The sequence below is a fragment of the Propithecus coquereli genome, unplaced genomic scaffold, assembly GCF_000956105.1.
Source record: "Propithecus coquereli isolate 6110/MARCELLA unplaced genomic scaffold, Pcoq_1.0 Scaffold59, whole genome shotgun sequence".
NCBI classification, from domain to species: Eukaryota; Metazoa; Chordata; class Mammalia; order Primates; family Indriidae; genus Propithecus; species Propithecus coquereli.
Window position 1 is genome coordinate 6,319,871 of NW_012151840.1, and position 17,447 is coordinate 6,337,317.

General features: G+C 45.8%; 2 protein-coding genes across 3 annotated transcripts; one reads left to right on the plus strand and one right to left on the minus strand.

Moving 5' to 3' along the window:
* Positions 1 to 4,923: 4,923 nt before the first annotated feature.
* Positions 4,924 to 10,744, minus strand: MLLT11 (myeloid/lymphoid or mixed-lineage leukemia (trithorax homolog, Drosophila); translocated to, 11). The gene is made up of 2 exons (XM_012658833.1): positions 9,680 to 10,744; positions 4,924 to 5,432 (listed from the first exon to the last, which is right to left on the minus strand). The coding sequence occupies exon 2, from the start codon at positions 5,424 to 5,426 to the stop codon at positions 5,154 to 5,156; it is 273 nt and encodes a 90-aa protein (XP_012514287.1). The 5' UTR covers positions 5,427 to 5,432; positions 9,680 to 10,744; the 3' UTR covers positions 4,924 to 5,153.
* CDC42SE1 (CDC42 small effector 1) lies at positions 10,551 to 16,742 on the plus strand. Of its 2 annotated transcripts, none has more exons than XM_012658834.1 (5): positions 10,551 to 10,744; positions 13,731 to 14,048; positions 14,594 to 14,704; positions 15,691 to 15,779; positions 16,080 to 16,742. In XM_012658834.1, exons 2-4 carry the CDS (start codon positions 13,995 to 13,997, stop codon positions 15,763 to 15,765), a joined length of 240 nt encoding a protein of 79 aa, XP_012514288.1. In that variant the 5' UTR covers positions 10,551 to 10,744; positions 13,731 to 13,994; the 3' UTR covers positions 15,766 to 15,779; positions 16,080 to 16,742. The 2 variants fall into 2 exon arrangements, with proteins under 2 accessions (XP_012514288.1, XP_012514289.1); XM_012658835.1 differs by having other exon boundaries at positions 10,636 to 10,744; positions 13,807 to 14,048.
* The last annotated feature ends 705 nt before the right edge of the window (positions 16,743 to 17,447 follow it).

Here is a 17,447-nt window from a genome sequence, read left to right on the forward strand (position 1 = left end):
ATATTTTTCCATGGTTATCTTCTTTTTAAAATATCAAAACTGTGTTTCCACTTAATTATTTTTTTACTAATCATTAAAAACAAGAATAAATTTTTAGATGGTTCATTAATTAGAAATGACTCCTTCACATTTTCCAAAATATACTATATATAAAAGGTATATCACCAAGCCTTAAACACCTTGCAGTAACCGATACCACAGGGAAAGAATGTCCCACGCAGGGATGTTCAGATATGCTGAATCAAAGTTAAATTAATCTATTCTAATAACAAAATTCCAGCTCTAATCTCTACCACACACACAAAAAATTTCAGTTGAAGTTTGGGGTATCTGTTTAAGAAGTCTGGTTTGCTTCATGTTCCTGGGAAGCTGGTACTTCTGGAAACAAGACCCTTTAAATAAGTTGATTTTTATCTCACGGTGACCGGTGTCTTCAACACCTCAACTCTTGCAAAATCTTTTTGAGCAATTTTTCCACTGTAGTCTGCCTTCACATATACATCTATCACTTTTCTCTACTCATATTTGTGAGTCATGTATGAGTAGCACTAAATGGCCACCAACCCAAATATGTCATACCATTCTTTAAACAAGCCATGAAAAGCTTTCTTATTATGCAGAGATAGAATTAAACTTTGGGATTAGAATGTAAATAGGGTGTTATATTCATCACCTGATATGAAAAAAGGTCTCCCAGAAATGTGTTCTTCAAGGCATTTTTCTCCCCCTATCATCAGTTACTCCTTTGAGTTAACCTGAAGCATCTATCTTAAGTAAACGTAAAATGTATTTTTAAATAACAGCATTTCGAGGGGGACTATGTGCCATTCTCACTCTATCCTGTCAATGCTGGCAGAACCAAGGGACCAAAGAAGTAGCCTAACGGACTGGAGAACAGTCTAGGTACTTCCGACTCCCTCATTACTAACAACCAACAGCCTTCTCCCGCACTGGATGTACCTCCGCTTTCCCTGTATATAAGGAGGAAACAAACTCTGGTCTCACTTGCCTTCTAGGATTTTGGAGATGAATAAAATAACAAATCACACACTTTCCCTCCGGGACAAACACACAAAAACTGTCAATAGTGTGTTTTAATAATTTATGAAGTGCTTGAGCTCTTGAAAACAAACTATTATCAAACAGTAATTACTTTGGTTTATATAAGAATTTGGGGGGGCAGTTCTCTCCTCATTGTTATCAATGCAGGGATGAAAACAGATGCTTAAGAACGTCTCTACTGGAATGGGTAGATCAAGTGGTAAAATGAAAACAAATATATTCCCAGAGGGCCAAAAATGTGAAATCGTTGAAGATAAGCCATAGACTGTCTCCACAGATGTCAGAACGAGAGAGACAGAGAGAGACACGCCCTAGAAAGAAGCCCTTCTGGGAAAATGAAGAGGAATGGAATAACTTCTGGTTCAAGACAGTCTGTGAGAATAAGGGAAAGCTAACGGGAAGGAGAACCGCAATCTCGGACTTCATGGTTCCTTTTGCATTGCACACGTCCCCGCCGGGCGGCCAGCTGTACAAACAACCGTGCAAGAACTGGAGGCAGGGCCCTTGCTGCTGCTGTTCAGATTACTGAGTTGACTGATACTCTGTAAATTATTGGTCAGAGAAGCAGAGTCCCCCTTTCCCCGCTATCATAAATCCTCCAGTTCCTCTCACCAATGTTCTCAGCCCAGGAGGAGCAGCCCTCGGCCCCGGCTCCACGCCGCCCCCTAGTGGTCACCTCTGTGGCCTTGGCTTCCCTTGGTCCAGCTCCCCAGCCCCAGGTCTTACACCCACCCCTTTCTTCACCTTGCAGTCCCCTCCCCTTCCTCCCGAAAGCATCCCCTTCCTCTCCGTCCCCTTGCCCCAGCTGTCCCCGCTTCGGTGAGGGGGCGCCGCTCGGTCGGCACCCAGAAGTCCGGGGTTGGGCTAAGGAGCGGAGCGCCTTCTCACGGCACTTTCCATTCCAGCCCTGACGCCCCCCAGGGTCCACGCATCTCTTCTTCCCCCTCACCTCCTCGTCCAGGACGCTGCCGACTGTGCTTCCACCGAGCCCGCCAGTTTAGTCCCGTTTCCTTCTCTAGTTAAGACTCCCTGTCAATGACAGTTACTTTTTGGCCTTTTCATATATGCATATTTTGGGGGCCTTTAACCCCCCCTCGTGGAGAAATGAAGGTAACAAAATGGCGGACGCGGAAGTGAAGGCGCTGCCTGTATGATTTCTGGCGGAGGAATCTGTGGAGGGAAAATGATTAGAAAACCCATCCTGCCACTCGAACAGAAAGTTGATGCACCTCCGAGATTCATTTCCTATCTACTGAAGGACTTCTGAGGTGGACAAATGTGTATCCGAGACATCCTGGACGGGACTATTTAACGAGGCGGAGGATTATTGATTACGTGTCTTACGTGTCTTATAGTTCCAGCAGGGGACGGATCCGATGGTTGTTTTGGCGCCAAGAACCCGGCGAACCGCTGAGGGTAGATCAGGTTATGCATCAGTCCTGAAGTTTGCGTCCTACCTCTTGGCTGCTTCTCCTGGGGGCCAGGCTTAGGGTTGACAGATAGCCTTGCTTCCTTGTCCTTGGACATTTCTGGTTTTACTCGTGAATTGGGCTCTGGTGCTTGATGGACACACGTTTCCAGTCGGAAGACCCCAGAGCCAAGCTGTCAGTGCGCAAATAACTGAGTCATTTGTACAGGGCGTTGGTGGTAGGGGGGGAGCCTAGAATAGGATGGAGCATGAGTTTGCAAATCTGTTTAGTCACTTTATTTACCAGTTGATCCCCGTCTCCACCCACCATTTACCATGACTAAAGGACTCGGAGAAATCCCGCAAAAAACCCTCACAAAATTAGTAAAAATAGAAAAGGACACAACACTTATCCTTCCTGGCGCCATTCTCAATTGGACTTTGACCATCTTTAGATGGTAGGCATAGGAGGTCTAGGAGAAGAATTTACCTTTCTCCCCCCTCCTCTGAACAACTCTAGATCCTATTCTGTTCCTGTCTTTTTTTTTTTTGACTAGTCAAGTGCAGTGCTGAGGAGGGAAAGTAGCAGAACAAGGAGTTCAATCTGTAACTGACTGTGAACAATCAAGTGAGATAACTCACTACCTTCAGACCAGCCTTTTTCTTTTCTTTTCTTTGGAAACAGGGTCTCTCTTTGTCACCCAGGCTGTAGTGCAGTGACATCATCATAGTTCAAGCGATCCTCCTGCCGCAGCCTCCTGAGTAGCTGGGACTACAGGCAAATGCCACAACCCCTGACTAATTTTTCTATTTTTAGTAGACACGGTGTCTCTTGCTCAGGCTGGTGTCGAACTCCTGAGCTCAAGCAATCCTCCTGCCTCAGCCTCCCAGAGGGCTAGGATTACAGGTGTGAGCCACAGCCATCCCACCCAGCCAGTTTGTGTCATCCTTAAAGTATTTTCAGCATACTGCCCAGTGCTACCCATACTAGTATTTATGGCTTCCCTTTTTAAGTTTGAGTCAGAATCTTGTTTCATTCCTGTTTACATCCTCTTGTCTAGCTCATTGCCTTTCATATAGTAGGCACACAAAAAGTATTTGGAAGTTAGTTTCAAATAGTTTTTTGGAATGAGGTGAGATAAACATATAACATATTTGGATGAATTAGTTTATTTTCTTAGGCACCTAAGAGAATTGTTACCTGAAACATAATGTTGGTAGGGAATTGGCAGAAGAGTGGTTGTAGCTTTAAGTACTTTTCTAATTTTAAGTTGATTTCACCCTTTTCTTTGTTACCTATCTGTTCAACCCAAAGTTCACCTTTTGTTTTTTTTTCTTTTTTTGAGACTGAGTCTCGCTCTGTTGCTTGGGCTAGAGTGCCGTGGTGTCAGCCTCGCTCACAGCAACCTCAAACTCCTGGGCTCAAGCGATCCTCCTGCCTCAGCCTCCCAGGTAGCTGGGACTACAGGTGTGCACCACCACACCCGGCTAATTTTTCTATTTTTAGTAGAGACAGGGTCTCGCTCTTGCTCAGGCTGGTCTCGAACTCCTGGCCTCAAGCAATCCTTCTGCCTCAGCCTCCCAAAGTGCTAGGATTACAGGCGTGAGCCACCACACCCAGCCTGGAAGTTCGCCACTTAATGTATACATAAATGCTATTCAAATCATTCTTCCTCTCCACTCCCACTGCTCCGCTTGACCAGCCAAAACAAAATAAAAAAATAAAATAAAAAGAAACAAATCATTCTTCCTAAAAACTGAATATTAGAAAGATAAAATGTAAAAGCAAGGCTAATTAATTTCTGAGATTAATACTGCTTCCCTGTGAAGAAAGAGAAAAATAGAATCCAGTCCTGGGATTGAATGTCTTTATTAAATAAATGAGCAAATGGCAGCACGAATCAGCAGCAGTAATTTTGGAAGGAGTGGGGACAAGGTGTAAGGTCAGAATGTAATTGTTTATTTCATAGTCTCAATGTAATTGAAGAACTGTGCCCAAGGCCCATTGATCAGTATTATATATTGCAAGAGGGCAAGACTAAAATACTAAGAACCAAACCCTATTCCTTTTAGAAGACAGTCAAAACCTTACAGATTATCATAATGGTCAGCAAGATTGTACCTTAAGATTTGATATCTAATTTTCCTTAGCTAGTTTTCAACTCACAGCAGCAAACGTGTAGAGTAGGCTTGAAGAAGGAACACCCTTTTGAGAAAAAGAACTTAACTATTTCTGAAATAATTCAATGTTCTTCCCTATTTTTATTTTGCATGATATATTATTTCCTCTTGTTTTATAACCTTAACTACCCCCAATTTCTTTAAGAAAAAGAGTGTATTATAATCAGCAACAGGAAAGCAAGAGTCCTTAGGCTTTTAGAAATCTTGTTTTGTAACAGTTAATCTGGAGTTAATATTTAGGGGGAAAAGGAAGAATCCCTGTGACCCAATACTCCATTGCTTGACCCCTTTACTTTGTGGCTTGAGGGCTTTTGAGAAACGTGGAGTAGATAGATGGATAAATAAATAAATAAATAAATACAACTCAACTCTGGCAGATTCATCAGCACCACCAACACAATAGAAGAGAGAGAACAAGATTAAAATGGCAAAGGGGTAGAAAGGAAAGGGCTTGAAAGGGAAGACAATGAGGGCAAGGTGGTGGGAGAGAGAAGTCTTGGCCTTAGAGCAAGTCCAATTCAAAGGAGTGGATGCTGGCAATGGGAGCTCTCCAGAAGTTGAAGGTGCTGTACTCAAGAAGGGCATCATCTTCAGGGTTTTTCTCCTGCTCTGCTCCAGTTGCTTGCCCGGTCATTTTGCCAACGCTGTTGTCCTTGATCTTGAAGGTGGATGTATCTGACAGACCCAGGCCTTCCAGCTCTGACAGATCCAGTTCTGGGATGGGCATCCTCCAGAAAAGAAAGGAGCTGTACTGGCTACTCACAGGGTCCCTCATAGCCTCCTGGAAAGAAACCACTTGTCAGTCTTCATGCTATAGCAACTTCTTTGTGGCCTGTAGCTTGTAGCCTTTCCTTGCTTAGAAACTCCATATCCCTGTTTCCCTCTATACATAATCCAATTTCCCTAGGACAAGCTTCAGGGACCCTGCCTTTATTACCACTGTCTACCATTTCCTAACTTCTCATCTTGGAATCACTTTTTTTTTCTTTTTTTGTGATACAGGGTCTTGCTCTGTCGCCCAGACTAGAGTGCAGTGGCATCATCATAGCTCACTGCAACCTCCAACTCACAGGCCTAAACAATCTTCCTCAGCCTCCCAAGTAGCTAGAACTATAGGCACACATCACCACGCCCAGCTAATTTCCTTATTTTTTGTAGAGGCGGGACCCCACTACGTTGCCCAGGCTGGTCTCAAACTCCGGGCCCCAAATGATCCTCCTGCCTCTGCCTCCCGAAGTGCCACCAGGCATGAGCTACTGAAGGGAGCCCAGCAGAATGATTTATTTACTATTGCATCAAATTGATCTTGGGTCTGATTTTCAAGGCCTTCCAAAATGTGGCCCACTCTTCCTAGCAAGTATGCAGCATTAACTATAGTTATGCTCATTCCTGTCTTGCTTAACTCTCTCCATTCTCTACCTTAAAATACTTCCCAAGTTTCAACACTCTAATCAAGTCCCTAGAGGAATCCCCCTCTCCCAAACTCCTATTGTATTTGTAGATACTTGACCTCTTCTTGACTTTGATTTAATAGATCATGGTACTTGTGAAAAGGCCTTCCATGGCATTTCTGCTTTCTATTTTCCTTCTTGCCTTATAAACTCTACTATAAACTCCAGTCTTCCAGGGCAACTTTCTTAAACTTACTCAGCTTCATCTACTCTATTTCCTCCATCATCTTCCCCAACACCCTGTGGAGTTTTACCTGACTCCATCAGTTTGGGGTTACAGATCACTGTTACTGCATTTTATGTATAGGGATGCTCTTATCTCCTTCAACAGACTGGGAGTTTTCTTAAGGGTAAATACCAGTCTACTTTCTCTGTACCGCAAGTGCTGGGCTCTGCACACAAAGACATTCAAGGCTGCTGATTAATTTCCCCTCACTATTTAAAACAATGAATACTTTGCCACTCCCATCTATTAGCTCATAGGTAAGCCTTAACAGTCTATTAACTCTCCTTCAGAGCAAAACCCAGGTGCTAAAAGAATTTTCCTATGCTATAACAGGGTCTCTTTTCTCTGACCCCAGTGCTAGAGTATAACTGATGATGGTGAGAGCAAATGGATTGGAAATTCCAGGTAAGAAAGTAAAGCTTAGATTGGAAGGAGATTTTAACAAAATTGGATACTTTCCCATGCTTTATTGGGTAGTTCTATCACCTTATCTGTTCATGCTACCCACATTCTGCCTGATATTATATGACTATTATAGCTCCCTGCAGCCTCCGCCCTGCTACTTACTAGCCAAGGGAAGGGGCAAGAAGCATTAGTTGAATTGTTCCCAAAGGAGCAGAAAGAACATTCCACTGCCTCCAAAAATAGAACCCCAAGTTTCAAAAGGCCTTTCTCCAAATACCCCATTGGCTCTCACCAGGCCTGAGACTTTTAATAGCAGCCTTAAATAGGTTCCAAAATGCCCTCATATAATGTAAAATGACTCTACTAAGGCAGAAAAAGAAAGCCTTAATCTAGAACATGGTGATATGTGAGGGGGATGGGTGAGGGAGGTGCTTTAGAAGTGGTGAGTGGGGTTGGGCAAGGGGGTTCATGCCTGTAATCCTAGCACTCTGGGAGGCAGAGGGAGGAGGATTGCTTGAGGTCAGGAGTTCAAGACCAGCCTGAGCAAAAGCAAGATCCCGTCTCTACCAGAAATAGAAAAAATTAGCCAGGAGTGGTGGTGCGTGCCTGTGGTCCCAGCTACTGGGGAGGCTGAGGCAGGAGGATCGCTTCAGCCTAGGAGTTTGAGGTTGCAGTGAGCTATGATGACACCACTGTACTCTACCCAGGTGACAGAGTGAGACACTGTCTAAAAAAAAAAAAAAAATGATGAGTGGGTTGGTTAGGATGCTTTTAATGTTAAAACTGAGTTCTGAGTTGATCTTTTTCTTCTTAGATTCACGCTCCAAAATAAACCTGGGAACTGAGCATTACTCAGCAGAGAAGCTGCTTAGAAGGATGGTGATGCACAGACTGGAGTAGGGTGTGGGAGCATGTTGGAAAGGTGAGGTCATCTTCCTATGACATTCAACTCTGATCATCTCCACAGTAGTTTGCAGAGACATTTGCACAGAAAGACAGCTACAAAAATGGTTCAATACTGTTACTGACTTCTGTCTAGAGATTGTTTGCTGTGTTAACAGTTATTTCCCTAGCTAGCTGGCTTCTTTTATAGCTCCTCCCTTACAAGTCTTTTCCAGAGCGAGCTTAGTATAATGCTGGGCACATAATAGGTTCTCTAAAAAACAGACTCATAGTGGAAAAAAATCAGAATTTTTAAACTAGAAGACACCTTACAAATTACCTACTGACTCAAGTCTTCCAGCCAGTTTGTATAGAACTCAGGTCTCATAATTCCCAATCTGATCCCTTTTTGTGTTGTACATAGATAGTTGCTCCACAGCTTTTATAACTCTATACCAGTATTCTCAAAACTTACAAGAATTCTTAGTTACTGAAGAACAGATATTCTGTGGGTTAGGCATTGATTGTTCCTGTAATTCTGACTTGAATGGTGAAAAGCAAAAGGCAGTATAGAGCAAGCTAGAATCTGAGAAAGGGAAAAAGCTCTTTGACAAACTGACTCCTTTTCTTAAAATCACAGTATGTATAAAAGCTGCCTAAACAGTCTCTGAGTGTTTGGTAGAGTTATCCTGCAATTTAAAAAGCTAAAGGAAATTTTATGAAAAAAAGGCCTAAAATCTCTGGCTATGTTATTGACCCAGAGACATATACAGAGGATACCAAATGCATTCCAGAAAGACACTCACACAAGCATATGTGGCATTAAAATCAAGTCAAGAACATAAAGACTACACAGAAAATTGAAGTTAAGATACCAAAAGATATTTACTAATGTAAACAGTAATTAAATTTTTGATTTAATATAGTATGGATTTAATTCCCATGTTCTCCAAATTTTGCAAAAGGTCCCTTTTCAGCCAGCTTCCCCTTCCCCTCCCCAAATGCTCTCTGCCCATACTTCATCTATCTTTACATCTATCATTTGCTTATCTTAAAGGGTTTGGACAGTGCCATGTACCACAATATATGCTCAATAAATGCTTTCCACTATCCTTCATTTTAAATTATCCAGATATTTATGCAAAGGTAATTTCTAAATATTACTGTCTTTTCTTAGAGATACATGATTAGCAAATATACAGATTAGAATACCCTTTGTCCAGATCCTCTGTGGGCATCCAAGGCCTACTCAACAGGGCCTTGCTGTGTCATGCTGCCATCATGGGGGCTGGGGAAGGAGGAGAGGTGGTGGTGGTAGAGAATGAAAGCTCTCTGCCTTCTCATTATGTGTGCCTCATTCTGAGTTTGGATTTTCCTATTAGCCATGTCCTTCCCCCACATATTCCAATGAGCTGCAAATAAGCATTCCTTTTCCAGAATCTATCCCCATACTTAGCTCCTGTGGGCTGTACTAATTACAATATGGGATCAAGCAGTTCTCTACACAGAGACCCTCACCGTTCCTACTTCAAGCTGCCTCTTCGGAGCAAAGGTTTGAGATGGGGAGAAGGAGATTGTCAAAAGAAAGGTCAGGATTACTCTCAACACTATCCCATATCCCTTCCCCAAAAACTCCCTCCTACGGAGACAAATAGAGGACTACAGAAAAAAACTGCAAGTATGGGGAAGTAGAGGCCAGAGAGATGCGGGAGGACTAGAGAGTCATCAAATAACTGGTAGAAGACATTTTATAGCTTGAAAAGGAAGATAACTGAACAGAAGATATTAAATAAACAGGCCAATAAATTATAGAAAAACATACTTGAAATAAGGAGGTTAAGTGCTGAGAAATAACTGCATGTAAATTGCTGGAAACGAATGTCTGGGTACAGGATAACAAGGCATGGAAACGTTGAACAAGTAACTACCCATTGTTCATAGCGCCCCCTTCTCTCTTTTTGAACTGTCCCCTACCTCATCCTTATTTGAGGTCTTCAATCTAACCAGAAGAAACTGCTCTTCTATCTTTGCAGCCTCCTGCCCCCCTCCCTCAGTTGAGTTTACCTGTTATCAATGAATTACCAGCGTGTTCCAAAGATGGAGGGAGTGCCTCGGGGGCTCCGGGGTCTGTTCCGCGCTGGAGAAAAAGAAAGCTGTTGGGGCTTTGACGGCTTTGTCTTCTCACTCGCTCTCCCTCTTCAGTGACTGAATCTGCTCAGTCTCCCCCTGCAATGCAGCCCCTCCTAAGAAGGGCGGAAGGACTCCCGCCCCCTCCCTGCCTGACTCGGCTAATTCAAATGATAGGTTCCAGAACACTTCAGGGAGGGAGAGAGAGGATTAAAAGCATCTCAGTAGGCTTATTGGTCTACACAATCATTCCGCATCTTTTCCAGCACCCCCGTGCTGACTGGGGGTGAAATGAATGAGCAGGCAATTGTCCTCCAAATTTAGGTTTATGGATTAAAAATATTAACACTAGACAACAATGGAAAGGAGGAGTGTCCCTTTCTTCCCCAATTTAAGGACTTCAGGTTACTAGGTGTTCTTGAGAATCAGAAAAATTCTGCACCCCTTCCCCCAATCCCTACTCCTCCCGACTCGTCTCTCCACCGTCACAATGGATAAATAAACCTAGCCTTATTCCATCTCGGGTAGAGCACAAGAGATTGGGGGGCGGGGTGCTTCTGCGAATCTCTGAACTTGGTTAGGTCTGGAGGATTTGGGGGTTCCACTTCGTATTGCCCCGCAAGCCCTGGCGCGCAAAGGGAACCTGCGATTCCGGGGTCCCCAGGTTGGGTGTCAAGCCCTCATCGAGGCGTCCACATTCTCCGACTCCCCGGGCATGGCGGCGGCCCTCGGGGCCTGCGGAGGCCCCCTCCCATGTCCCTCCACTGTGCAGTGCCTCAGCAGTCCAGGGGGGAGCTGTGCTCTCGGCTCGGAGCCGGACGGGTTTCGTAATCGCGTCGCTGCCGCTTCCGCCCTCCGCCAGCCCCACCTCTGCCGGCCCGCCCTCGGCTCCCCCACCGCGCGGAGGAGCGAGCCCGGGAACCCCTCACCGGCGGCCGCGGAGCAGGACACCCCCGCCCCCCATCAGCTGTAGCTGGACGCCTTGATGCCGGCGAAGAGCAGGTGAGACCGTAGAGTTGGTCCCCGGGCCCGCCCGCCACGCCTGCCGGGCCGGCGGAGACGCACCGGATGCTGGGGGTGGGGAAGGAGGGTGTCCACGGTGGTCGAGATGCTGGGTCGGTGGGAAAAGGGGTCCCTTCCCAGGGTAACTGTCCTCATCCACGCTCGTGCAGCAGGCAGGTTAAGGCTGCTGAAGAGTGGAAGAGAAAGAAGGGACTGGAATGTTGGGGGAGGTGGGAGAGAGGGTCTGAAAGATTCACAGAGAAGCCTCAATCCTAGTTCAGGGTTAGGAGGAGCAGAGAATTTCTGGGTAGAGTTTGGGGGACAGATGGATTCTATGTGAGTGAATATATTGGGGGAGGGGAAGCGTAGGGCCTAGTGCTGTTTCCTGATAATAAACCCCCACGAGACCTTTTCTGGGGAAGGGCAGGGTTGGAGCTGGGGCCTGTCACTTGGATGAAATATGGGTCCACCCCTTTTCTCCAGAGCCCTTCAGGAACCCTCCATGTCTGGGGGTCTCCACACAGGGTCCAGCTGCAGCCCTGGGCTTATAGAATTGCCCTCTCCATTCTCCCAATTCTCTTTCTCTCCAGCTGCTTCTTGTGAGGGCTTGTCAGGCAGCGGGTTGGAGGCCCTGGGGCTGGAGGCGGAGAGACCAGGAAAACCGGTTTGGGGCTTGACAGGACCAGGGAACTACCTCTGTACATCCTTCCTCTCTGGCACCTTTCTGCTGTCCCTTCCCTTGCTCAACACCTTTGAGGTCCTTAAGTCCTAGTGTGACCTTGGTAGTGGTGGGGGGTGTCTTTTCCAGTTCCATATTCACTCTTCCTATTGAGGCTCAGAGAGGCCAAGTTCTCAGCACAACTTGGCTATCAGGTTGTGGCCTTATGCTGTCTAATCCTGATCCCTCCTGTTGTTTTCCTAGCCCCTTCCCATTCACTGTGAAGCTGAAATAATGGGCAGCGGATTCGGGTGGCTCTTCCTCTGTGGCTTACCAGCTCAGGACTTCATTTTTTCTCAACCCACTCTTCTCTGGCTGCTTTAAAGTAGAATGACAACCAATGGCTTTTACTTCCTTTTCTGGCCTTGTTCCCCGTTCCCCTCACCCTGCACTAATGCCACATTCACCCTGTCCTTCTTCACACTCTGACCCCACCCGTAAGTTGCAGAGACCCTAATGTCCTAGGGAATGGAATTTCCTGGTCACTTCTCATCATCACTGGTCATTTCATGCCAAGTCCCACACACACACTTTGCCTCCACCCAGCTCTGGTCAGGTCCCTGGAAAAGAAACAGTAACGTCCTTGTTCCCGCCACTGCCCCTTTCCCTCTCGCCCCCTCCTCCCCTCTTCCCTCTTCTTCCCTCCCAGCACCATCCACCTCTATCCACTCAGCTTTGAGCAGGGTGGCGAAATGTTGGGGGGAGAATCCTGTCTCAGTACAGCCTGTCTGGTGGTGTTGGGGGTTTCCTCTGATTCTTCATTGTTTTCTCCATTCCCTCCCCCCTTGACTTTACCACCTGCCACCCTCACCATCACAACAACCCTATGACTGACTGACTGACTTCCCCACTAACCACAGCTCCCCTCTCTGGACAGCTGTGCTCTGACTTCCACCCTGTTTGATTACTCCTTTCTTCCAGGGGTGGGAAGGAAAGTAAGAGAAAGCCCAAACTCCTGGGTTCTTTCCTTCCCTAGAAGCTGTATTTAAGTGTTTATGTAATCTCATCTCAAGCTTGTTAAAAAAACAAAAACAAAAACAAAAAACCTCTCAGTTTTTAAATGAGTCTAGGGTGCCAGAACATCAGGGTTCCGGCCTGGGAGGAAGGGAGATTCCTGTTCATGTTAAAATGTAATCTTCATGAAACTGCCCTGTTTGGAATCTTTAATGTTGTCTGTACTATAAGACTGGGGAAATGCAGTGAGTGTAGGAAGAAACCCAGATGTGCCCTACCCTGGCTGGCACTAGTGAAAAGGGAGGAAGATCTTCCTTGGACACTAGTATCATTGGAAAGTTCCTTGTGTCTGGTTGGCTGATGAAGCTTGGACGTGGTAAGGAGGGAGGAGAGAACAGGTCACGGCAGGAGGGCAGGAGGGAGGGAAGCCTGGGCCCCTAGCCTGTGAGGCAGAGCAGAGTGGCACGATAGGACATGTGGAGAAGGGTGGGGAGGCTGGAAAAAGATTTCTCATGGGACAGAAGATACCTGGCACATCTACTTACAACCTGTACACAGATGATCTATACAAGACACACTTGGAGATATAGCCATGCTACATATGTGCAAACAGGAGTACAGTGATAAAGGACACAGATAAACAAAGTGTACACAGCCTTCAGAAAGGATCTGAAGGTCAGGTAATAAAGGAACTGCTAAGTGGCTTCTGGGAGGGGTTGGATCTCACTTAAGGGAAATGAAGAGGAACAAAGGCAGCAACCTGAGAAGGAAGAAATTCCTCACTGTAGAAAGTCTTTCTCAAGGTCCAACTTACTAGAGTTAGTCTCCTAGGACCTAGGTGGTCAAGGTTTCTCTTGTTCTTAAAGAAAATCTAGGTGTTGAGGGCAAGGTAAGGAAAAAGGGAGGGGACGGGGTGGAGGCCTTGTTTGTGAGAACAAAAAACCACTATTTCCTCTTCAAAGTCACTTAAATGCCCCTCCCCCTCTGCCCCAAACCCAAGGAGAAGGGAGCTGGAGCTTGTAGTACCCCCAAACTTTGCTTATTTCTGCCACCATCTTTTGGTCTTCCCCCATCCTCTTACCCTAAGTGCTTCCAGCCCCCTTCTACTCCCTTGCTACCACCAGCCACTGCTTCTTAACCCCTTGGTGTCCTTTTGGTTCTGTTCCTTTTTCTGAGGGTCAAACTGTGAGATTCTTATATTTGGAACAGATTAGTGTTAGGGTACAGAACTAGGGCTTCTAAGGGAGAACTGGGAAGGTACAGGTTCATCAGGAGGTTTCTCATTAACTTTTCTTTTACTTTCCACTGATCCAGGGTTCCAAGTCTGAGGAGGATATAACCTTGTGCCTGCCTGTCCACCTCTCTCTCTCTGGCCCTGTTAATCTCTCAGGATCTGAGACGCTGACCTTCATTGTTCAGCGAAGAGTTCTGAAGATTCTACTTTCTCTAGACCCATCCAGCTGAGCGAACCCAGGGTGTTGTTACACCTTAGAAGAGTGTGGAGTGGGCGGTCAAGGCACCAGAGCAAGAGCCCTCTGGGGCCCAGACAGAGGGGTGAAGCTGGAACCATCAGGGAACATGAGTGAATTTTGGCACAAACTGGGCTGCTGTGTGGTAGAGAAACCCCAGCCGGTGAGTCTCCCCACTCCCACCCCAACATACATAAAAATCAGTTACTGTATACTGTGAAGTAGACATACCATGTAGGACCTGCTGTCTAAAAATCACACTTCTTGTCTCCCTTTCTGTCAGGATAGTTTCTGTGGCCAGGCAGGTGTATATGTGGAAGAAGGGGGATTGGAAGGTGGAAGCAGTGAATAGTCCTATCACCTCTTGTTCCTGTCCATCCTGAGTTGGGCAGGGGTTGTAGGTGGAGCATAATACCTCTTGTCCCTATTGTTTCCTCAGCAGTCAGAGGTGACTTTGACACGTCCCTTCTTTGTCCAGTGTCCACTCTGCAGGCCACTGCCCTCACTACTCTGGTCTACATCTTCTTCGTGTTTATGTTGTTCCAGCTTTGCTTTCCATACCCTCGTGATTTCTTGTTGTAATGCCACATGCCTTCTTCCCACCAGGCCCTTAGTTCTTCCTTTAGTGGTTTTCAAGACTCTTTTCCCTTCCTCTACTCTGACTGGAGGAGGGAGCTTCAGATATGACTTCCTCTCTTCTCCAAGCAGAAGAAGAAGAGAAGACGGATTGACCGGAGCATGATTGGGGAACCAATGAATTTTGTCCACCTGACTCACATTGGCTCTGGGGAGATGGGGGCCGGAGATGGACTTGCCATGGTAACAAGGGAAGGGGGAGAGGTTGATGTAGGGGTATGGTCTGTAACTGTTCCTCTTTTTAGAAAGTATAAGCAAAGGATATGACAAAATTACTGGGGTAGCAGGAATCTGGGATTCTAGTCTGGTCATCAGTTATATAAATCTGAGACCTGGCATTTTAGGTCTCTGGGCCTGTGTTCTCTCAGCTTTATAATTAGCAGATTGTTCTTCATTATGCTGGGGCATATATATGTCTTAATAGTTAATTGGAGGGAAAAAAATTAGGAGGGCTTTTGCTAAAAACTATAATCCTTCCTTCTTCTAATTAAGAACTGCTGTCTCAGTGCCACAGTCATATGTGGTTGGGCATGTTGGGGCAGGAAAAAAGCTGAGCACTCTATCCTAAATAATGTCTAAGATGCCTTTCTGCTCTCAAAAACGGGAAATACATTTAGAGACAGTGAAAGAAGTGGCTCATGCCTGTAATCTCGGTACTTTGGGAGGCTGGAGGATCACTTGAGCCAACCTGGTCAATATAGTGAGACTCAGTCTCTACAAAAAGTAAAAGCATATTCGGACGTGGTGGTGCGCACCTCTAGTCCCAGCTACTCGGGAGGCTGAGGCAGGAGGATTGCTTGAACCCAGGAGTTTAAGGCTGCAGTGAGCTATGCTTGTGTGACTGCATTTCAGCCTAGGCGACAGAGCAAGACCCTGTCTCAAAAAAAAAACAAAAGGTCTTTTCACCAATTATGAAACTCAGATATAGATGGGAGAGTCCTTTGTGAGGGGATCTTATTAGTAAAATATCCATTTTACCTCATCCTCAAGAAGGCCAGTATGAAGGCATTGAAACTTCCCTGGGAGGAATGCCGGTTAGTTTTAGCCTTTTCAGATTGATGTTACATTCAAGGCTGTGGGGCCAACCTCTTTCCTGGAGTGCACAAGGTAGACCTTTTACTGTGGGATATGAAGACGTAAGAGGGTGTCTCATATGTGCTTTTTCACAGACAGGTGCAGTTCAGGAGCAGATGAGGTCCAAGGGAAACCGAGACAGGCCATGGAGTAATTCTCGGGGCTTGTAGCTCCAACAGGAATGGTGAGTGATGAGAGAATCCCATCCAACACCTCAGCTCCTGCTGACACATCCTGATACCCTGCTTCAGAACCTTGATCCTCTGTTGCAAGGATGGGAAGTAAGGGGAAGGGGAGAGAATTAGAATGAAAGATTTAAGAATGTAGGATCTAGAAAGAGAGAGGGTGTTGTATAGACAGAAATAGAGAAAAGACCACACTGTGGAAATATTTAAAAGTCTGCACTAGGTGGTGCCTTTTATCTAAAGCCTTGGTTTCCTTTGAGGCTAATCTTCTTCTTTAAATTTTTTTTTTTTTAATCCAGGTTTTGCCGTCATGAAGCCCCCATTCCGTGTCCAGCCTAGAAGAAATGCTGCCCCCACCGGACGCCTCCTAGAACCAGTGACCCAAGGGCCCCTCTTTTCCCTATCTGCCTAACAGTGCCTCAAAAGGCTTAGGGGGCTGGACTCCCTCTACTCCCTCTGGCTATAGCCCCTCCTGGAGATGGGGTCAAGGCAGCAGGACTGACCAAGTGACTACTGGTTGGCCAGAGGCATTCAGCTGAAACCCTGGACACCCTCAGATCTGAGACAGGAGTTCTCGGAACCTGGAATGAGTTCCCTTTTCCTGAATGATGGTCTGGGTACCACTTGTTTTTAAACTCTTAACCTGGAACTCCTTAAATGGGTAGGTGGGTGAGATAACCAAAGCTGATGCCAGTTTTGCCAAGAAGCTCCCTACCTCCCTGCCTTTCTCCTCTTTCTTCCTGGAATGAACTAAAGCAGATGTCAAGCAGAGGGGGTGACTACTGCCTAGTCTACTCTTTCTCTTTAGATTTCAGACCTTAAGCTCACAGCCCCTCAATCCCTCTGCCAACACCAGGGTGTTTCTCTAGTTAGGCTTCTAATCCTATGTTTCTGTAGCATTACTATCTTCCCAACAACTTTCCTTTTTTAAAAAAATTAATTAAAAATTTGAGTTCTCTTAATTATCTCCATCTACTTCTATTGCTATTCCTTCTGCCTTATCCCTGTTGGGAACCTTATTGTTTCCCACTGAATAAGTATTAATCTGATGACATTCCATGTAAGTCTTGGGGGGGACCTGGCCTGTCCTCTGCCACCCTCCCTGCTGGCCCAGGTGAGAGGAAGAAGAGAGGTCAGGAGAGAAACCCAGAATGCAACAAAACTAGGGGTTATATATTGAGGTAGACTTCTGACTGTTGAGGATGGGAGGGGTAGTGAGATAAATAGGTTGAAAACAATCATCTTTGAGTGTAGGGGTCTTATCATTCTCACAGATTGGGAACGGAGAGGCTCTAGAACAAGGTTTCTCAACGTAGACACTTTTGACATTTTCGGATGGATAATTCTATGTAATGAGAGCTCTTCTGTGCGTTATAAGTTGTTTGGCAGCATGCCTGGCCCACCCTAGTTATGACAACCCAAAATGTCTCCAGATGTTGCCAAATGTCTCCTAAGGGCAAAATTGCCTCCAGTTGAGAACTGTGGCTCTAGAGTCAAAGATAATTTTCTCTTAAGTGATTTCTACCCTGCACCCTATCTTCGTCCCATTATTCACCTTTTTTTTTTTTTGAGACAAAGTCTCGCTCTGTTGCCCGGTCTAGAGTGCCATGGCGTCAGCCTAGCTCACAGCAACCTCAAACTCCTGGGCTCAAGCGATCCTTCTGACT